This window comes from Schistocerca nitens, chromosome 10 (assembly GCF_023898315.1).
Source record: "Schistocerca nitens isolate TAMUIC-IGC-003100 chromosome 10, iqSchNite1.1, whole genome shotgun sequence".
NCBI classification, from domain to species: domain Eukaryota; kingdom Metazoa; phylum Arthropoda; class Insecta; order Orthoptera; family Acrididae; genus Schistocerca; species Schistocerca nitens.
Genome location: NC_064623.1, coordinates 222,492,379 through 222,516,032, shown reverse-complemented (window position 1 = coordinate 222,516,032; position 23,654 = coordinate 222,492,379). Strand labels below are relative to the sequence as shown.

At 41.6% G+C, this 23,654-nt stretch overlaps 1 protein-coding gene across 1 annotated transcript in view; it reads right to left on the bottom strand.

Moving 5' to 3' along the window:
• LOC126210023 (serine/arginine repetitive matrix protein 1-like) overlaps window positions 1–23,654 on the bottom strand; it is a 264,901-nt gene that overhangs the window by 168,229 nt on the left and 73,018 nt on the right. Inside the window, exons 3-4 of the mRNA XM_049939127.1 lie at window positions 19,181–19,253; window positions 7,159–7,334 (exon numbers count right to left, since the gene is read on the bottom strand). Coding sequence (XP_049795084.1) covers window positions 7,159–7,334; window positions 19,181–19,253 — 249 coding nt within the window. The remainder of the gene's footprint in view (window positions 1–7,158; window positions 7,335–19,180; window positions 19,254–23,654) is intronic.

Genomic DNA, 23,654 nt, shown 5'->3' with positions numbered 1-23,654 from the left:
CAAGAAAGAATTAGCATCTACAAAGTCTCTACCAGTAGTCGAACACAAATAACGCCAGTAACGTAGCACCAGATGTGCCCAGAATTGTCAAATACAGCCACTCTATTCCGCTTAGAAGATTTTTTTTTCCTTGTACGTTCCCTTTTCTTGATGGTGACTGAGACAAGCTATACAATATGCTTTCTCTGAAAAATACCAACAGAAGACCAGTCGTAATGGATGGATAGATTAAATTCACAGTATGTAGAAAAACTTTAGCAAAATGTTGTTGAACATAAAACAGCCTTGTTAGAAATACTTATTCAGTACATGTGCCTAGCTTAACTTAACAAATAAAAACAGGTTTTTGAAGTGAGTGTGATGTCTCCTCTTTCAAATGTTTTTCCTTGAAACATTAAAATAAGATATAAAAGCGGCTAGAGGTCCCTTTCATTTTTTTTTTTTACCGTAGTTTCGTACCTCTTCAAGTGATGTTCCACTTTTCAGCCATGGAAGTACACTTTAGTAAACACATTACGAATATTACTGAAATGAAAAAAAAGAACGGATTGTTTGACAAAGGTGTAGCTCATGATGTGTGGTTCATTAGTTAAATTTATATCACAACGATTTGATATTCTTGGGTGCAGATAATGAGATAAAATTCCGTGATGCTCTGGAATTGATGACACTAAAGTGGCCGTTACGAAATTAGAAAGATGACGATCATTTCTCTTTCTCAGTTACTGGTAATTTCAAATCTTAATAAAAATTCGGAAAAACAATTATACATCTCTATTTTTACTCTGGAGTATGAAGAAGTATTTTCGGAAAGACAATACATGCCGGTCGCTACGGAAAAAAAGTAAAGACTAGCGTTACATGTAATTTTCAAAAAAGTATTTCTTCTTTGCTTCGACCTGCGAAAAAATACGTTTGGATTAAAAACATATATGAACATCTTCACAATTTATAGATGCATTTGATACACGTTTTATGATGAAAACGTAAAATTATTCCGGGCTAGAAAAATAAAGACCAAGAACGGTACACAAAAAAGTGCTCGTTCACCAGGATAATGCACTAGCCCATACACCAGTGATAACAATTGCGAAAGTGCATTAACTGGGCTTAGAGCTTATTCATCATCCACCCTATTCACCAGACTTATCCCCAAGTGATTTCTTTTCTGTTCCCTAACTTGAAACTTTGGCTTGCTGGGTAGTAAATTTCATCTATTATTTTTAAAGAATTAACCACCGTTTTACTGTATATATCTTCTGTCCTGTGTACTTCTGTACTTTGCTTTGGACCGACTTTCCCAGATACGAATTGTGAATGGTCTAAGAACTTTTAACACCGTACCTGATAGTAGCATAGAAGCCTACATCTAGACAGCACAGAAGATAAATACAGTAATATGTTACAGTAAAATAGCGGTTTATTCTTTCAAAAACTATTGCATGACTGCGGCTCAACACCATCGAAAAAATTCTCTTTAAACATGAAAGTGAGAGCTGCAGTCAACAAGTATTTCGCAGAATTTGCGAGAACCTATCTTTCCGACATCACTTTGAGACATCTGAAACGTCCTTGCAATATCGAGGGTATTTCACCAAGGTGATTGGTGAATGGTTTCAAGAATTGCATCATCTACTAGGTGACTGGTGAATGGTTTCTAGAATTGCATCCTCTGTTTGTGGAGTGTGTCTAGTTCTTGGGCAATCTCCTTCCATTACTTATGGATGAAGATTACCAGTTTCCCAGAGGCATTGCTCCAGGTGACAAAAAAAAAATTCATATTAGTATGGCAGTGTTGGGGGTACAGTGCACCATACACATGAGCAGAACAGCAGCTCGGTTATCATGCGCACTGAGCACTAAAAGCTTATCAAGGTGAACCCCATCAGGTAGGCTCGCTACATGATTCTGACAGCACCACTTACAGTTGTGCACTGGATGGTTAGTAGGCACATGCACGCAGGTTAATGGATACCATTCTCAAGTGATACACTATTGTCATGTGACAAAATGATGTCCTGCTTACGAATGACGAGAACTATGGAATGGACGTCTAAAAAGTGAAAAAGGAACCTGATGAGGATTTGAACCGTAGTACAATGTGGCCGTGAGTTTGATATCCCACGAGTCTACTCAGTGGGCTACGACAGCTGGAATGGTAGTGTGAGTAGATAAATGTTCCTCTGTACATTCGACGCACCGTACAATGTGATGGTGTTGCGAGCTCCTCGTTTTCACACGTGTTCCCAAAATGCAATCAATCTGATTTTGCTACTCGTACATAAACGTTTGTCTTCAATCTGGATGAGGAATCGCATGCTGACCTCCAAGAGCGGCAGTTTTCTTCACTCTGTATGTATAACGCAGTATATATGTGTGTCTCAGATCTCCTCCTAAACCAGAGGTTCCCAAACTGGGGGGCGCGCCCCCCTGGGGGGGGGGGGGCGTGATGATGTTGCAAGGGGGGCGCGGGTGGAGTTAGTAGTATAAACCTAATATTTCTTTTTAATATCGATATTTTAATAAAAATGAATGTGCAGGTATTAATGATAGATTATGGTGCTAAATGCAATCGTTTGGCATCCCACTTCCCGCAATCCTATCTCAATAACCTATCCTAGAACATACAGCTTTTGAAGATCACGTTTAGAATGTCACGTTTAGAATGTCACACACAGAAACTGTCGAAATTACGAAGGCGATATGCGTTAATTCTAATATATCAGATTTGTAAACAACTTACTTCTGACAATTGGAAAACAGAAAAGTCAGGTATTAACTATTCCGTACATTTGTACACATGAACTGAACATAATCACGTTATAACTTATAGCCGTAGTAGGCTATGTTCATCAGAGTAATAGTCACTTATACTGCGTAACTGCAAAAATGCCGGTTTACTACCCTGTCAACCTGCGGATCCCCATGTGATGCGATTACAGTGACTTTAATAGACTGCATACGCTTCAAATGAACTGGCGGGTCCGTAATTTGGACGCCAGGGTTATGCCCTTTGTCACCAGGAAAATGTGCACGACGCGAATGCGAAACTAGTACAAGTGTTCGTTCTGAGCAGAGTACTTCATACCGTTCTGGAAACATTGTCGTGAGTGCTAACAATGAAACATAACCCAGCTAGGTAGACAATGAAGTCCATTAGTGAGGCTATTTTTTTTCCTAACGGTCAGTACTACAGGTCTTTCACTCGGATTACTTATCTGACAAAACAGTTATTTTTCTTCTGCCTTTTTGAAATACGGCATAATTTCGTTTGAAATTAGTGTACGTTCTTTGCTGCGACAATGGCTTCTTTTGGTACGAGTACAGAGATAACTGCTTGGCACTGCGATGTGTGAAGTGTATCCATGACCTTACTTAATTACTGTGAAATTTGACAACCAATTCACTGATGTTATCTGAAAACTTATAACGTTTCCTTTATAATTAACGAAACATAGTGGCACGAAAACGATTTTCGCATAAAACCCCAGGCTGCACCGCTCAGAACAGGTAGCAAATTCTTAGGGTGCCTGTGGGCTGTTTCCGCCCTGCTCGGCCACCAGGTCGCAGACAGACAGTGCACTGACTGCCTGCGCTGCGGCTGGGCTTCCCCGTTCTTCGCCCCACTCCTCACAGGCAGTCATCTGGGGTGCCGACAGATGACAGTAGCTTTCCTTTATTTCAGTTGGTTGCTTGCAGTTGTTGACACATCTGATGTATTGGATTTTGCTGAAATCGCGTTGAATCTTTCACAGTTGTGCCTCAGTAAAATGAGTGTTATTGCGAAACTATACTGTTAACTTCTCGTTTTCTTTTTACTTCACCATCAGTGTCATGAAAAAACGTAAATATAATGATGATTATATCAAATACGATTTTGCTTCTATACAAAAAAATATTGTTGAACCAGCCACAATGTGTTATTTGCTATGAGGTATTGAGCAATGATTCCATTAGACCTTCGCGTCTGGAACGCCATTTGTGGGCAAAGCGTGGTGCATTGAAAGAGAAGCCGAAGGAATTTTTTGCTGCAAAATGTGATAAATTGAAACGGATGAAGTTGGACACTGCTGGATCCTTCGCTCAGACATCAGAAAAGGAACTGGAAGCCTCGTATGAGTTATCGCTACTTATTTCAAGGACCAAGAAAAGTCATATTATCGGAGAGACACTAGTCAAACACTGTTTGTTGAAAGCTGCTGATATTGTTCTTGGGTTAAAGTAAACAAAAACTTTCACAAATACCGCTTTCTGACAATACTGTGAAACGTCGGATTGGTGATATGGCAGAAGACATACAAAATCAATTAGTTACGGCCGTCAAACAATCGCAGTTTTTCGCAATACAGTTAGACGAGAGTACCGATGTTGCGAATTGTTGCCAGCTGCTAGCTTTCGTTCGCTCTATAGAAAATGAAGCAATTAAAGAAGAGTTGCTGTTTTCTACAGAGTTAAAGACAACTTCAAAAGCAATTCATATAATGCCAGCCGTCTCTGAATTATTTTGTAAAAATGAGTTATCATGGCAGAAACTGATAGGCGTATGCACAGACGACGCCCCATCAATGCTTGGATGTCGCTCAGGATTCGTGCAGATGGTCAGAGAAAAAAACCCTAGTGTTACTGCTATCCACTGTGTAGTACACCGTCAAGCATTGGCAGCCAAGACACTTCCAGAGGAACTCAATGATGTCTTGAAATTGTGCATCAAGATCGTGAATCATATTAAAAAGAGTGCGTTAAATTCCAGGTTATTTAAGGCTCTTTGTGAAGACTTGGGAGCAGAGTATAAAAAACTTTTATTTCATACAGAAGTACGCTGGCTCTCAAAATGAAATATGCTAGGAAGATTATTTGAACTTCGAGACGAAGTGATGTAGTTTTTGGAAAATAACAAACAAACTGAATTGTATGTGCAATTTAGAAAGCACGGTGTTCATGTTGCATTGGCTTACCTGTCAGATATTTTCGAATCTTTAAACACATTGAATTTGAAATTACAAGGTGGAGAGTCAAACATAATTTTTCATTGGGATGCCATCAAAGCGTTTACTGATAAGTTGCAACTATGGAAACATAAAATTTTAGCCTGCAATTATTCCTGCTTCCCCAGATTGTTTGGAATCCTCGAAGAAGCCCGATTTCACAACAATTTTAAGGATACTGATACTAAGAGTAAAATATTGAATCATTTGCAGCACCTCATTGATGAATTCGAACGATGTGATGATAAAATTTATTATAGGTTAGCGATGGATCCATTTCACGTTGACGTGGATGTGTTGCCAGACAGACTACAAGAGGAAGTCTTAGAAATTAAAAATGATTCTGCAGCGAAGTATGACTTTGAGAAGATGGAGAAGCCTTTATTTTGGGTGAAATATCTCACGGTGTATCCCAGCACAGCAGAACAAGCACTGAAACTGTATTTACCATTTTCAAGCACTTATTTGTGCGAAAGAGCATTTTCAGCGGTAGTGGCGATAAAAAATAAGCTTAGAAGAAAACTCAGTATTGCCAATGACTTACGTTGCGCAGTTTCTACTATTCAGCCAAGAATTCAAAATCTTGTAAAAAATATACAAGCTCATCCTTCACATTTATTTATTTATTTGTTTATGCCATATGTGTGTGAAAATAATATTTTTACAATAAATACGTCACATTATAAGAGAACTTGTTATTTTCCTCCTAACTATCCTTACATGTAGGTAATACTGTAAAATTATAAAAAACTATTTCGAAGAAACAATATAAAATAAACATAGTGAATCTGATTTAAATATAAATACTGCGTGTGATCCTTATGGATTCTGATGTTATGTGTAGTATGTTATTTCAACTAATAATAGTATTTCTTCTGGATGAAGACACAGCGAAAGTTTATCCTATATATGGCAAGCGAAGAGTAGTCCTAAAATCGTATACTGGTGAAGAAATGGTGTGCAGCAAGGGAATGTAATCAAGGTTAGGAAGTGTTTTATTCCTATTTTTTAAAGTTCTGTGTAGTCTGCAAAATTATTTCGGAAAACTTATTTTTTATTTTTTGTCTGGTTCTGGGAACTGACCTTTGTCGCCGTTCGGTAACTGTCGCCGTTGACATAAATGCCAACCTATGCACAATGACAATGGGGAGCACTATAGGCGTACAGATCAGTGATGTTCGTTAACACCGTGACTGAGTGACTATTTTTGATAATGAGTGAAAGTAATAAGCTACACTCAACTTAAAATAATAGCCCGCATCCACTAGTCTGCACCTTGTTTATCAAGGACTTCCTTTACTTTAGGAGTGGCTTATAATCACTAGACTAGACTGATGACGTAATAACTGCGACTCGATACATTAACAGCCCACCATGTTACATGACGTCACCATCACAAATTTTTCTTGATAATTAATAAAAATGTCTATATTTTTTTAGGGGGGGGGGGGGACACGGAAGTTTTCTTTTCGGCAGAAGGGGGGCGTGACAAACAAAAGTTTGGGAACCTCTGTCCTAAACCCTCAAATCAATTTCAGCCAAATCAGACACACAAATGGCAGAGTTCAGGGGTATCAGCACTGCGAGTTTATAATCTCGTAGTTCCAATTGGAGCAGAAACCTGGGCAGAAACGCGTTTTCTTCATCCTGTGCTGTATAGCCTGTTCTGCACTGCGCTGCTGTGCAGGCAAGCCAGTATCTCAGGGGCAACAAACCATTTCCCTGGCCCCAACATACGGGCTGCCCTACACGACAAGTGTGTTCTGTTGGTGCAGTATTGCCCTGCCTTGTTGATCTGACATGAAGGACAGGCTAAAGTCAGAGGGAAAATATTATTTTCAAGCCTCTGATATGTTAGCTGCTCTGCACCACAGCTATGTTGTGGGAGCAGTATCACCCTTTTTAATCCATCTTTTTTTGCAGGTACCAAAAGTGTGGATTGGCATGAGTGAGCAGAGATATGGAGGGGAGGAGGTAGATAAGTGAGAGGGTGGGGGGGGGGGGATAAGGTGCACAGAGAGATGGAGGAAAGGAAAACGTGGAGGGAGAGAAGGGACAGAGGAGATGTGTACAATGTATGTGACAAACGTGCACTAGAGCAAAGCTGTGTGGAAAAGGCTGGATGACATTAAATCGTTAAGTGAGAGGACGGTGTGGTGAGAGCTGTACTGACTTGCAGTGTGGCTGGTGCTGCGGCCTGGCCTGGTGCTGGTGCTGGCGGGGCATCAGCAGCGTCCTGAGGGTGCCCACACTGGCACGAGACGCGGACACCTGCTCGGCCGTCCTCAGCAGCGCCTCCTTGACGTGGGACCGCGGCACCGGCTGTCCCCCACTGGTTCCGGGACGCACCTGTGGGGGCAAAACCGCACTGTGCTACCACGCTGTTCTGTCACATATTTACTAATAAAGTTCAACATAGTGCTCCTCTCATTTCAGTGGAAGTGATCTACCGAGTCACATTTTTCATCTCTGTTATTAACACCTCGGCTGTATTAAGACAACATGATGCTTTAAAGACTTTGCTTGCAGTTGTAAGTAACTTAGTCACGAAAATTTGAATTTTTTTTATAAAATTGCATTTTGGATAATTCGCATTTGCAGATTTGATGCAGAAAAGATAAGTATTGGGATCGGTTTTTTTTTTTATAATTAACATCTTTCGTAATCAAATTCTATCAGCTTGTTATATTTAGAAGTATTTTTTGTCATTTCTTACTTGGAATGTTTCCTTATAAATTACGCAGGAGTACTTCGATATCGATATCAGCTAAGTCATTATCAAGGAAAAATTCACCAAGTCAGACTTTCGCTACTTCTTGCTCTCAGGTTACCTGTAGTATGACTACGTTACTATAGCTACTGCATGCTGTTAAAACTTTGCTTGAATTTGTACAGGGAGTGGACAAAAATATGGAAACACAGGAGAAATGTATGCTGGAACAAAATTCACGTGCTAGCCAAGCCTGTAGTTTGCACTGTTGTATTTGACTACGGATGGAACCTGTGTAATGTCCTCAACACATTACAAGTGTCAGGTCACGGTCAGAACGGTATTCTGTGTAGTTGGTAGTGCATTACGTCAGAGATAAGTGAATTCGAGAGTGGGAAAATTGTTCTTGCTCGTTTAGCGGTTGTTCATGTAACCAAGTTAGGCGAAGTGTTCTGTGTTCCAAGAGTCGCCATATTGGAGATTTTTACGGTCTATGCGGAAAGCTGAAACACGTCTGCTAAGACACAACAGGCATAGAAGTATGTCTTGGGCAATCGTTACGGATGCTCATCCAAGAGGATTGTGACGAAAAATAAGAGGAAGACACCTGCAAAACTCACTGCAGGGCTGAGTGTTTCACTCGCAAACCCTGTCAGCGGCAAAAGAGACATGAACGGAGCTCCACAGCTCCAAACTGCAAGGCGAGGTGGAATTCTAATGCAAGTGATGCAATTGTCCTTAACAGGAAAACGTGTTGCTGCGGACATATAACCTGGTCTATGGAGGAACTGATGAAAGTAATTTGGTGGGATGCCAACTTCTGGCCCAGTTTAGGTCCCAAGAGTGAAACATGGCGGGGGTTCGGTGATGATCTGGCCAGCCGTATGATGCTATCCCACGGCTGCATCAGTGTCAACGATCATGTGACAATTTCGAGTATCAGGTCCATCCTGTGGTACAATGTTTGTTCCCCAATAGTGATGCTGTGTTTGGAGAGTGCATGCTAACATCCCAAAAATGTTCGGGCTGGCATCCAGTTCCTCTTCGTCGAAACGTCTTGGCTCAAACTCGTTTAGCAGTTGAGCCACACGTGTCGTATTACACGCCCTAAATTAAACACTAGTGACCCTTTGGTTAAACTGTCTGGCTGATGGCAAGTTTGCGAAATTGTATGAAACATACAACGTTAATATAACATATAACAACAGTAATTATAATATTGGGAGCTAAATTAACGACCCATAAATGATGTAGGCCACACAGTTGCGATTTGGTTAGACCAAGTGCGGCTTCTGGCCCTCCTCCTCAGCCGACCATCTTTCTCTCCAACTAAACTCCTGTCACTCTGCTACCTTTGTTTCACTCGACCTCCGGAATGCCTACAGACATGTCTGGCATCCTGGGCTCCTCTTCAAACTCCATACCTATGCTCTCCACATCAATTTCGTCTGTCTCATTGCTTCCTTCCTCTCCCATCATCCCTCTTATGTCCCTATCCACAATTGCAACTTCCATATTTTCTATCCCACTGTCGTCGTGCCCCAAGGCTCTCTCCTTTCCCCTCTCCTCTATCTCCTGTACACTGCCGATATGCCCAAACCTCCCCCACCTCTTCACTTCCTCCAATTTGCTGATGACACCGCCTTCCTGACCCTTTATCCTACCCTTCAACAGTCCCATCATACCCTTCGAACCCACCTCGACCAGTTGACCACCTGGTGCAACCAGTGACTCCTTCGTTTTAAACCTTCCAAGAGCCAGGCAATCGTCATAGGTCATACCAGCCATTCCCTCCGGTTCTGCGATTTTTACCTCACCCTTTATGGTCATCCTATCCACCTCATTCTTACCCTGAAATACCTTGGCCTCACCCTCGACCATCACCTCACTGAACTTAGGGACTGCATCCCTCCACCATCCTTTGTTATGCCAGTGTCGCTTGGATTTACGCTCCATCCCTGATTCTATAAAGCCCTCCAAATCCTAGAACGCCCTGCACTCCGCCTTGCCTTCCGTATCCACCTTCTATCCCTTCTATGACCTCATCCCCTTCCCCATCTCTTTTGTTTCCTCGAACACATCCGCACCCTGTACATCGTTCACAGACTCGATCCCCCACATCCCCTGGCATCTTCTCTCCTCTCCACCCCCTGCTCGTTGCCATCCCTTTACCATTGTCTCCTGCCCTCTCTCCATCTCCACACCTCCACTTTCTTTCGCAATGCAACTTCCAGCACCTCCTCCCATATGATGAGCTTCGCCCTGATCTCTACCCCACCTTCCTCCCACCTACTCCTCAGGGCTCCCTCTCTCCTTCCCTTCCCTTCCCCTGAGCGGTTTTCCTCCCTCCTACACCCACCTCACTTTCCCATGCCCCATTCTGTGTCTCTGTGCTCCCCCCTGCCTTTGCTTCGCTCTTCATATCCCACCCAGCCCATCTCCTGCCCCTTGGTGCGCCCCCTACCCCTTTTCCCTCCCACCCCCTCCAGCCCCCTGCATCTTCCTCCCGTCTTTTTTCCTCCTCTCAGGCGTCCCATCCCTCAGCAGGTCCCTACCAGCCATTTTAATTCTTCATGTGTGCTCTGTTGTTTACATTGGTTTACTAAGTGCCTCTTGCTCTGTCTGTTTTCAAACTGTGTCCGACTTTTAACTTTCGTGTGACTTCAGCGTATTTTAAGTGTCCCACAAATTGCCAGCTGTGTTCTTTTAACTTACAAGGGAGTAATGTTATGAAAACACAAAACAGATCGAGATACTGAAACGAGATAATCGATAAGTGATAGCAGACTATGGTGTTAAGTCTTGTGCTCTCGCTATTACATGTCACTTGTCCATATTACCAATCAGCTAAACCGATCATCCAATCCCTTTTGCAGGCTGCACTTCTGACGGATGGCAGAGTCCACAAAAATTTGTTTATCAATGTTTCATGTTTCTATTATTGATCGGCTTCAAGATTTTAAAATGCTACCATAGTCTGCTGATTAAGAGTTATAATCTTGCGTTGCAGGTTTAACACAATACGCCAAGTATGAAAGTTAGAAACTGTGTTTATGCCTTGGAGCAGCGCAACTCTCCGTGTGCAAATTACACAAACCAGTATCTGGCAATGAGAGAACTTTACGTACAATTTGAAAACTTTTTTCTGTCACTAAATTTTCGCTGCTCATTTAATAAAACTTCAACATAAGATATGACGTTTTAATTTATTACACATTTACTATCAACTCTATTCGCAATACATTTCGCAAGTAGTATTCACATACACCACTGAATTACATGCAAAATAATATCACTGTACGACGCACAGTTCAGGAGATACATCATAAACATTGTGTGAAAAACTAGCTTTCCTTAAAACGGAGCACAAATTACCTAGACTATACTCACCCAGGGGATGATTCGATACGATACTAATAAAAAGAACACAAATAAGTTTTAGCGCGTTCAGTCATAGAGGTGCTACATCCCTATAGTAAAATATTTAACGCATTAAGGGGGGTAGGACGTCAAAACGCATAAAAAAATTCGATTTTTCAAAAAAATGCCAATTTTGTACCGCACATCTACCTAAATAGCTCGACGTATAAAACATATATATTTGAGAGATTAAAAAGGAACGTTATTTGGTCTTAAGTGTACCAAGACGAAGCGCCACACCCCTTTGGACATCATTCTTGTGTCATACGTAAGTGAAGAATATCATGACAGGAATTCTCTACCAACTGCTGTAACGGAATCCATCATGCAGGGACCTTGCAAATGAAAACTTCATGGCGGCGCCCAAAACCCAAATGAAAGTTTTAACTAATGTGTATGGCAAAGATTGCCAAAAACCATTTTTGTGGAAAGAAATGGACTTGCTATTGGTGTTTGTGATGCAGATTCATGTTTTAATGATGGTGTACAAAGTAGGAAATATGTTTTAGAGAAAATGGGAACTAAGCCCAGAGTGAATTGCATCGAAGCTTTGTGTCGTGAAGTGGAAGCATATGAATCACTTTTGGAGGTGATAAAATCAAGAAGAGTGCATCATAGGAATGTGAAAAGGAAGAAAACTGATTTAGAAAATGAAAAAGAACCAGCTTATGGTGCTGGAAAGTTCTAAAAGAATGCCAAATACAAGCAGAAACTTAAACGGGCCATTTTCCGCAAAATACTTAGGTACATGTAACATCCAAAATAAATATCCTATTACTTGCAAACCTGGTATGCTTATTAAACACAAACTCCTTAATGCAAAACTCTCTATAATTTTCAAACCTATTAAAAACTGTGATAAAACTTGAAATAATTAACTACAAAATTTGAGTTTTTTTCTAAACATGACGTTTGAAATGTTACAGCTCATTCATTTTTTCTTAAAATAAATAAATTCTAGAGTGTCATACATCTGTAAGTATGGTTTGCATGCTCTGCAAAATTCATCGAAGAATCTCCCTTATTTATGAAGAAAAGAGTATCTACAGCAACAAGTGCAGCCAATAGACAGTGAAGAAAATGATGGAATTTCACATGCAAAAAAAAAAAATATTGTTATGTTTTTGAACTTCCACTGCTATGAGGGTGAATCCTGAATCCTTCCTGGTGATGCTGACAAAGTTTTATGAATTTATTTGTAAAAGTATAGACAGTGGAAATTAAAATGTCCTGTGGTGCCTCTCCTGCTCCAGGTCGGATAAAGAAATCATATGTTTCAAACTCTTTTGTACATGGGTGTCTGGTGCTTTTAAATCGGGGGTACTCGTGTTATCTAAAAGAATACTAAAGAAATAGTTAACATCAGATCAAGACTATTTTGGATTACCGAGAAATGTGGGCACACGTGAGGCACTAGTGACCCTACGACGTACAAGATAGGACAACTAAAGGGCGCATTTGTGGACTTAGAGTAAGCTTTTGACGATGTTGATTGAAACACTCCCTTTGAAATTCTGAAGGTAGCACGGGTAAAATACAGGGAGCGAAAGGCTATTTACAACTTGTACATAAACCAGATGGCAGTTATAAGAGTCGAGGGGCTTAAAAAGCGAGCAATGATTGAGAAGGGAGTGAGACATGGATGTAGTCTGTCCTCGATATTATTCAATCCGTACATTGAACAACTGGTAGGGGAAACAAAAGAAAAATTTGGAGTACGAATTAAAGTTCAGAGAGAAAAAATAAAAACTTTGAGGTTTGCCGATGATACTGGAATTCTGTCAGCGACAGCAAAGAAGTCGAAAGAACAGTTGAGCGACATGGACAGCGTCCTGAAAGGTGGCTATAAGATGAACATCAACAAAAGCTTAACGAGGATAACGGAATTCAGTAGAATTAAATCAGATGTTGCTGAGGGAGTTAGATTAGGAAACGAAACACTTAGAGTAATAGACGACTTTTGTTATTTAGGTGGAAAAATAACTATAGATGGTCGAAGTTGAGCCGACCGGAGTGACCGAGCGGTTCTAGGCGCTACAGTCTGGAACCGCGTGACCGCTACGGTCGCAGGTTCGAATCCTGCCTAGGGCATGGATGTGTGTCATGTCCTTAGGTTAGTTAGGTTTAAGTAGTTCTAAGTTCTAGGGGACTGATGACCTGAGAAGTTAAGTCCCATAGTGCTCGGAGCCATTTGAAACATTTTTTGTCGAAGTTGAGAGAATACAGAATGTACATTGTCAGTGACAAGAAAATCGTTTCTGAAGAAAATAAATTTGTTAACATCGAGTATAGATTTAGGTTTCAAGAAGTCTTTCCTCACAGTATTTTATGGAGTGTAGCCATGTATGGAAGTGAAACCTGGGCGATAAACAGTTTAGACAAGAAGAGAATAGAAGCTTTTCAGATGTGGTGCTACAGAAGAATGCTGAAGATTACGTAGGTAGATCACGTAACTAATGAGGAGGTATTGAATAGAATTGGGGAGAAGAGGAGTTTGTGGCACAACTTGACAAGAAGAAAGGACCAGTTGCTAGGACACGTTCTGAGATATTAAGGGATCACCAATTTAGTGCTGGAGGGAAGCGTTGGGGGAGGGGGGGGGGGTAATAAACGCAGAGCGAGACCAAGAAATGAACACAGTAAGTAGATTCAGAAGGACGTATGTTGCAGTAGTTACTCGGAGATGAAGAGCTGCAATAAACCAGTCTGTGGACTGAAGACCACCACGACAAAAACAACGAATTGTTCCACCTGAAGATGAGAGTGTAAACCATCGAAACGTGTCGTTGGATCAAATACAGAGTGACTGGAGCAGATAATTGTTTCATCTGAAATTTTAAATAAACCATTGTTTTAATGAGAGCTGACCTAATCCGAGTATCATGTACGTGAAACTCTCTCCCCTATTTCGCGATAACACAAAACGAACTGCAATTCTCTGAACTTTTTCGATGTCCTTAGTCAATCTCATCTGGTAAGGATCCCTCACCGCACAACAGTACTCCAGCAGAGGATGAACATGCGTTGTACGGCAGTCTCTTTACTAGACCTGTTACCTCTTCCAAGCGTTATGCCAATAAAACGTAGTCTTTGGTTTGTGTTTTGCACAGAATTACCTATGAGATCGTTCAAATTTAACTTGTTTGTCATTGTAATTCCTAGATACTTAGTCGAATTTACTTCCTTTGAATTTGTGAGATTTATCGTGTAACATAAATTTAAAGGATTTCTTTGCTATTTTTTCCTTATTTCGCACCATGCAAATACCGCGTCTAAGCAATTTTGCAACTTGTTTTGGGCTTCTGATGGCTTTACTGGATGGTAAATGACAGTGTGATATTCGAACAATCTGAGGGGGTTGCTCAGATTGTCCCTTGAATCGTTTAAACAGGTTAGGAACAGCAGAGGGCTACAGGGCTTCCTTGCGGAACGCCGGATATCACTTGTGTTTCACTCGATGATTTTCCGTCGATTACTGGTTACTGTGGCCTTTCTGACAGGAAATCTCGAATCCGTAGGGATACTCTATAGCCACGCAGTTTGATTAAAAGCTGCTTGTGTAGAGTGGTGTCAAAAGCCTTCTGCAGATCTAAAAATATGGAATCAATCTGAGATCTCCTGACGATAACACTCATTACTTCGTGCGAATAACCAGCTAGCTGTGTTTTACAAGAACAATATCGGTTCTGACCGTTACGTTCGAGGTGATTAATAATATCCGAAAAGAGTATATTTTCAAAATCCCACAGAAAATCCAAGTTAGTGATACGAGTCAATGTTTCAGCGGATTACTCCTATTTTCTTTCTGGAGTAACCTGTGCAACTTACCAGTCTTTTGATCCGGATCTTTCTTTGAGCGAACTGTTGTATATGATTGCTAAGTATGGGGCTATTGTATCAGCATACCTTAAAAGCAACCTTACCTGTATGCTATCTGGACCGGAAGACTTGTCTTTATTAAGTACTTTAAGCTGTTTCGCTACACTGAGGATAACCACTTCTAAGTTACTCATGTTGGCAGTTGCTCTCGATCCGAATTCTGCAATAATTACTTCGTTATTTTGGTAAATGAATTTCTGAAAACTGTGTTGGTGCTGTCGTCGGTAATATTACTGTTGGCATCACGCAGTGAAGGTATTGATTATGTCTTGCTGCTCGTCTACTTTACACACGACCAGAATCTCTTTGGATTTTCTCTCACTTTCGAGAAACAGTTTCGTTGTGGAGGCGATTGAAAGCATCTCGCATTGATATCCGCTCTATGTTTCGGGCTTCAGTAAAACATTTGCAATCTAGGTGATTTTGTGTTCTTTTCAATTTGGCACCGCTTTTTCATTGCTTCTGTAGCAGTATTCTGAGCTCTTTTGTGTACCATGGGCAATCAGTACCGTCTTTTATTAATTTATTCAGCATAATTCTCTCAGTTGCCTCAGATACTATTTCTCTGAATTGAAGCCACGTCGGGTCTACACTTACAAAGTTGGAAAGGAGTGGAGACAGTCTCTCAGGAAGGCGTCTTATTCATTAACCCAGAGTATATTTATGGGGCTAAAGGTTTGTAAATAAAACAAATTCTGTTAACATTCTAATTCTTTATTCTCCATGTCTACGTCATCCTGGCGACGAACAAATTTCTCCCAACGAGAGACCTGTTTGTTGACACCGTCACTGCAGAGTGTTTGACTTTGTTGACGGAACCATAACCTCATCTCTGCTTGCAGGGTTTCGTCAATATCAAACAGAAGTCCTCAAAGGTGTTTTAAGTTTTGGGAACAGATGAAAATCGGATAGGACCAAGCAGGTACTACACACATCAAAAAAAGTTTTGCATCACCCCAGTTCCCAGAACTCCTGAAGACAGACGTTGACTGTGGATATTCTATCGCAGACACAGCACTTTGGACAGTTGAGAGATGTCACTAAACCCGCCCAAAGATGTAAACAACCATGCATGAGCAGCGCCTATTAGACGAAGGGAGTCCGACAGCCGATCAGTTCCAGTCATTCCACCAGGAAGGAGATACACGACTCGTGGTGTTGAACCATGCCTAGACGGTCAATATTGCGGTTCGATCGTGTCCGCATTGTTACTTTATGCCAGGAAGGGCTCTCAACAAGGGAAATGTCCAGGCGTATCGGAGTGAACCAAAGCGATGTTGTCCGGACATGAAGGAGATACAGAGAGACAGGAACTGTTAATGACATGCCTCGCTCAGGCCGCCCAAGGGATACTACTGCAGTGGATGACCGCTACCTACTGATTACGGCTGGGAGGAACCCTAACAACAACGCCACCATGTTGAATAATGCTTTTCGTGCAGCCACAGGACGTCGTGTTACGACGCAAACCTCACTCCAAGGCGAGATCCATCTTTGCAACCAAGAGACCATGCAGCGCGGTGCAGATTGGCCCAACAACGTGCCGAATGGACCGCTCAGGATTGGCATCATGTTCTCTTCACCGGTGAGCGTCGAATATGCCTTGAACCAGACAATCGTCGGAGACGTGTTTGGAAGCAACCCGGTCAGGCTGAACGCCTTTGGCACACTGTCCAGCGAGTGCAGCAAGGTGAAGATTCCCCGCTGTTTTCGGATGGCATTATGTGACGCCAACGTACGCCGCTGGGGGTCACGGAAGGCGCCGTAATGGCTGTATGATACGTGAATACCATCTTTCGACCGGTAGTGCAACCATATCAGCAGCATATTGGCGAGGCATTCGTCGTCATGCACGACAATTCGCGCCCCTATCGTGCAGATCTTGTGAATGACTTCTTTCAGGATAACGACATCGTTCAACTAGAGTGTCCAGGATGTTCTCCAGACATGAACCCCACCAACATGCCTGGAATAGATTGAAAAGGGCTGTTTATGGACGACGTGACCTGCCAACCACCAACGCCGAATCGCCATTGAGGAGTGGGACAATCTGAACCAACAGTGCCTTGATGAACTTGTGGATAGCATGCCACGACGAATACAGGCATGCATCAATGCAAGAGGACGTGCTACTGGGTATTAGAGGTACCGGTGTGTCCAGCAGTCTGGACCACCACCTCTGAAGGTATCGCTGTATGGTGGTACAACTTGCAATGTGTGGTTTTCATGAGCAATAAAAAGGGCGGAAATGATGTTTATGTGGATCTCTGTTCCAGTTTTCAGTACAGGTTCCGGAACTCTCGGAACCGAGGTGATGCAAAACTTTTTTTGAACTGTGTGTATGGAGGATAATCGATCACACGAATCCAAGGCATCGGATAGTCGCAGATGTTGCGGCGCTAGTGTGTGGTCTGGCACTCTCTTCCCGAAGGAGAGGATGCACCATGTGGGGACGAACTCTGAACTCGATTACGGCACAAAGCGTCTCACGCACTGATGTAGTTACGTTACACGTCGCCATGTTATGCGTTACAATTCGTATCCTTCTAGAGGCAAAGGGGCGGAAATACGTGGACATGTATAATGTTAATAACGTTTGTTTTGTGTAAAAAGCTTTAAGAATTTTCACATAAAAAAATTCGGAGGCATTACTTTTTAGCACGCCGTTGTAAGATGATCTGAAAGAAGCAACCAACTGGAATGAGGGTAGGAAAAGAGCACTGTCTGAGATAACGAAAATAATATTGCCAAAAAGAAAGGTAAAAAAAAATTATGTTCCTTTTGTTGCAACCCCGCGCGGTGCAATAACGTCCAAACGTAGCTAATAACAATTTTAATTGATATTATTCATATCAATATTATATGATAGCCCAGATGACTGGTTTCAGTTGATAGTAACTTGGTTCAGGTCACTATAAAGTCTACATCAGCGCAGTAACGTGTCTCAAGTATCGTAAGCAATGTAAACAGACATGATATGTTAACTGGATTACGATGATGTTGTTGTGATCCCCAGTCCGAAGACAGGTGTGACGCAGCTCTGCATACAACTCCATCCCGTGCAAGCCTCTTCATCTCCGAATAAGCCTACAACCTTCTGAATCTGCTTACTGTATTCGTCTCTTGGTCTTACGATTTTTGCCGCCCACATTTCTCTTCACCACTAAACTGGTGATCCGCTGACGTCTCAAAACATGTCCTATCAATCGATCCCTTCTTTCTGTCAAGTTGTGCCACGAATTTCTTGTCTCCCCAATTCTGTTCAGTACCTCATTACCTATTCGATATCCCCATTTAACTTTCACCATTCTGCAATACAACCACATTTCAGAAGCTTCAGTTCCTTTCCTGCCGGAACTGTTTTAGTCAATGTTTCACTTCTGTAGAAGGCTGCACTTCATGTAGAGACCTTCAGAAAAGATTTCGTAACACTCAAATTTATATTCCATGTTAACAAATTTCTCTTTTTTCAGAAATACTATTGTCGTTATTCTCAGTCGGTATTTTATACTCTCTCTACATCGGTTACCTTCAGTTATTTTGTTGCAAAACTCATCTATTACATTTAGTGTCTCATTTCTTAATCTAATTCACCTGACATAATTTCACTACTTTTCATTATACTTATTTTACGTCTGTTGAGTGTCATCTTTAACCGCTTTTCAAAACAATACGTATTCCGTTCAGCTGCTCTCCCAAGTCCCTTTCTGTCTCTGACAGAATTACAGTGTCATTAAATCTCGAAGTTATTACTTTTCCGCTCGGGAAATTGCTCCTTGGTTTCCTCCATAGCTGGATAAATTTATAGGTTGAATAACATCACGGATAGGCAACAACCCTCGCTCAGTCCCTTCCCTTTCACGTTCTTCGACTCTTATTCCTGCTGTTTCGTTTCTGTACAAATTGCAAATAACATTTCGCTGCTGTATTTTATCCTTGCCAGCTTCAGAATTTCTTAGAGTGTATTCCAACCAACATTACCAAATAAGGATATTACAGTGTTCTGGAGACTACTGTTATCAACTGACACTGATTATCAGGATTACTATCATTCTCAGAATCAAGACAAGTAATGAAAACTATTGTCTAACATTCTACCATAGGCGCTATTCTTGGACTACTTCGCGCCTTCCAAATGGAAATGTACAACAAGTAAAACATTTGAAGGTGTGTAAGTAATACTTACCAGTACATCCGTTTGTGACGACGAAGTTTTCTTCAAACTGGACGTTTCATTTTTCTCAGACTTTTGGGGTTTTCTGAAATGAAAAATGGAAACCATTTATTAGTTGCGGAAGAAAGACGACACAGACTTTGAAAAAGAAGTGTATAAACAGGACTTTGTGGCCTTGTATTACAGAAGCGGTTTGCATGTTTACGTGGAAACTATCAGCCAGACATTGCAGACGAGTCATAACTAGGCCAGAAGGCGCACTGAGCCGTGCATTCATGAAAATGGGTACTCGTTTGGCTCCCCGCTTAAATTAACATTCCGTCACCATAACTTCCATCTGAACACAAATAATTACGTAATGATGCGTTTCTCAACCTTTCAGTACTAGCGCCCCAATTTTGAATCACTGTTCCTCATATGCTGTTCATCACACGAGGCGATTTAAATTATGACTGAAAATTATACATACACACACACACACACACACACACATGTCGTAACAGGCGGAGAGGTGCTACTCCGACGTGGCGCATCCCCTGGTGGCGGATAGGGTGGGGGGGGGGGGGGGGGTCAGGGGGTCCACACTGGCTTGCCAGAGTACTTGAGCGAAATAAAATAGCTCTCGCGGACCAAACACAAGCCCTCTGGACTAACAATCTAGTTGTATCTCGAGCAATCTTCGGAAAGCTCCAGCACTCCAACCTTACAAATTTTATGGATTATGAGTGGAAAAGAAAACAAATTACCCCAGGGAGTAAAATCTGTCGACCTCAAGTCGCAAGCAGGCATTTCGGATTCTGGGGAGCCTGCACTTTCTGCTCTTGTTTTAATGAAAGAACCTGAAAAACTCAAATTGAAGAATTAAAGAAGAAATATAATATAGGAACACCGAACAGTAAAGGGAATTTCTTCTGGAGGATCAGTTACAGGCCTTACGATAGATGCACTAGCTTTTGCAGGTGATATTTCTCTCCTATCCGCAAATATAGCAGATGCAATTAAACAAACAGAAACCTTAGCAAAGCATGCAGCTAAATTTGATTTACAGATACCACAAGAAAAAACTAAATTCGTGTCTAACAAATATTAGGAAATCAAAGAATTGCACACTATTATTGCATGTATCGAAAGGGTCATACACTTTAAATATTTGGGAGAAATAATAATGGATACTGGCATAGAAAAAGAAGCTATCAAACTTCGATTAGCTAAACTTAGGAGGGCACACATTTTTACACAGAATCTGTACAACAAAAAAAAAGCCTATCACCAAATGCAAAGTTATTACACTACAATACAGTGACGAGAACAGAATTTCAATATGCAGCAGAAACACTCTCTCTCAAGAACAAAGGTCTAATAGATGAGCTCGAGAAGAAGGAAAGAGTAACTCTAAGGAAGATCCCTGGTGGACACAAAAAATGATGAAAAATGGGTAAAGATGAGCAGTGAAAAGATCTACCAATTTATTACACCAGTCACAACGGAAATGAGAAAGAGAAGGCTGATGTTCTCTGATCATCTGGTGAGAATGGATGATGGCAGATTAACGAAGAAAATCTTCAATATAATTCAACAGAGGAAAACACCCAACTCTTGGTTGCAAGGAATAAAGAAAGACCTCGGTGAACTTGGACTTACAGAAATGGAGGCAATGAATAGGGACAAGTACAGAAAGGCAATAACTAAGTTCGAGGTTTTTCATGAGGCTCCAAAACCGAAGACCAACAGGAAACTAACAGCTGAACATCTGGCAAAATTGGCAGCAGGCAGGAGAGCAGCCCGAGAGAAGAGAGAGAAAAAAGTGAACATGAAATAGAATATGTAACGCGGTCCTTAGTTGGGCCAAATATCTCACGAAATAAGCGCAAACGAAAAACCTACAAAGAACGAAACTTGTCTAGCTTGAAGGGGGAAACCAGATGGCGCTATGGTTTGCCCGCTAGATGGCGCTGCCATAGGTCAAACGGATATCAACTGCGTTTTTTTTAAAATAGGAACCACAATTTTTTATTACACATTCGTGTGGTACGTAAAGAAATATGAATGTTTTAGTTGCACCACTTACTTCGCTTTGTGACAGATGGCGCTGTAATAGTCACAAACACATGGCTCACAATTTTAGACGAAGAGTTGGTAACAGGTAGGTTTTTTAAATTAAAATACAGAACGTAGGTACGTTTGAACATTTTATTTCGGTTGTTCCAATGTGATACATGTACCTTTGTGAACTTATCATTTCTGAGAACGCATGCTGTTACAGTGTGATTACCTGTAAATACGACATTAATGCAATAAATGCTCAAAATGATATCCGTCAACCTCAATGCATTTGGCAATACGTGTAACAACATTCCTCTCAACAGCGAGTAGTTCACCTTCCGTAATGTTCGCACATGCATGGACAATGCGCTGACGCATGTTGTCAGGCACTGTCGGTCGAGCACGATAGCAAATATCCTTCAACTTTTCCCACAGAGAGAAATCCGGGGACGTCAGATCCGGTGAACGTGCGGGTCATGGTATGGTGCTTCGACGACCAATCCACCTGTCATGAAATATGCTATTCAATACCGCTTCAACCGCACGCGAGCTATGTGCCGGACATCCATCATGTTGGGAGTACACCGCCATTCTGTCATGCAGTGAAACATCTTGTAGCAACATCGGTAGAACATTATGTAGGAAATCATCATACATTGCACCATTTAGATTGCCATCGATAAAATGGGGGCCAATTATCCTTCCTCCCATAATGCCGCACCATACTTTAACCCGCCAAGGTCGCTGATGTTCCACTTGTCGCAGCCAACTGTGGATTTTCCGTTGCCCAATAGTGCATATTATGCCGGTTTACGTTACCGCTGTTGGTGAACGACGCTTCATCGCTAAATAGAACGCGAGCAAAAAATCTGTCATCGTCCTGTAATTTCTCTTGTGCCCAGTGGCAGAACTGTACACGACGTTCAAAGTCGCCACCATGCAATTCCTGGTGCATAGAAATGTGGTACAGGTGCAATCGATGTTGATGTAGCATTCTCAGGACCGATGTTTTTGAGATTCCCGATTCTCGCGCCATTTGTCTGCTACTGATGTGCGGATTAGCCGCGACAGCAGCTAAAACACCAACTTGGGCATCATCATTTGTTGTACGTTGTGGTTGACGTTTCACATGTGGCTGAACACTTCCTGTTTCCTAAAATAACGTAACTATCCGGCGAACGGTCCGGACACTTGGATGATGCCGTCCAGGATACCGAGCAGCATATATAGCACACGCCCGTTCGGCATTTTGATCACAATAGCCATACATCAACACGATATCGACCTTTTCCACAATTGGTAAACGGTCCATTTTAACACGGATAATGTATCACGAAGCAAATACCGTCCGCACTGGCGGAATGTTACGTGATACCACGTACTTATACGTTTGTGACTATTACAGCGCCATCTATAACAAAGCGAAAAAAGTGGCCAAACTAAAACATTCATATTTCCTTACGTACTACACGAATATGTAATAAAGATAGTGGTTCCTATTTAAAAGAACGCAGTTGATATCCGTTTGACCTATGGCAGCTCCATATAGCGGGCCAACCATAGCGCCATCTGGTTTCCCCCTTCAAGCTAGACAAGTTTCGTTCTTTGTAGTTTTTTCGTTTGATGCTTATTTCGTGGCCCGCTCACTATTAATGGACGACCATATATATATATATATATATATATATATATATATATATATATATATATATATATATAGGGTGAGTCACCTAACATTACCGCTGGATATATTTCGTAAACCACATCAAATACTGACGAATCGATTCCACAGACCGAACGTGAGGAGAGGGGCTAGTGTAATTGGTTAATACAAACCATAAAAAAATGCACGTAAGTATGTTTTTTAACACAAACCTACGTTTTTTTAAATGGAACCCCGTTAGTTTTGTTAGCACATTTGTACATATAAACAAATACGTAATCAGTGCCGTTTGTTGCATTGTAAAATGTTAATTACATCCGGAGATATTGTAACCTGAAGTTGACGCTTGAGTACCACTCCTCCGCTGTTCGATCGTGTGTATCGGAGAGCACCGAATTACGTAGGGATCCAAAGGGAACGGTGATGGACCTTAGGTACAGGAGAGACTGGAACAGCACATTACGTCCACATGCTAACACCTTTTTATTAGTCTTTTTCACTGACGCACATGTACATTACCATGAGGGGTGAGGTACACGTTCGACGGGCGTTTCATAGGACGTGGAGGACGCATAAATTGGCCAGCACGTTCTCCTGATCTTACACCTTTGGACTTCTTTCTGTGGGGTACGTTAAAGGAGAAAGTGTACCGTGATGTGCCTACAACCCCAGAGGATATGAAACAACGTATTGTGGCAGCCTGCGGCGACATTACACCAGATGTACTGCGGCGTGTACGACATTCATTACGCCAGAGATTGCAATTGTGTGCAGTAAATG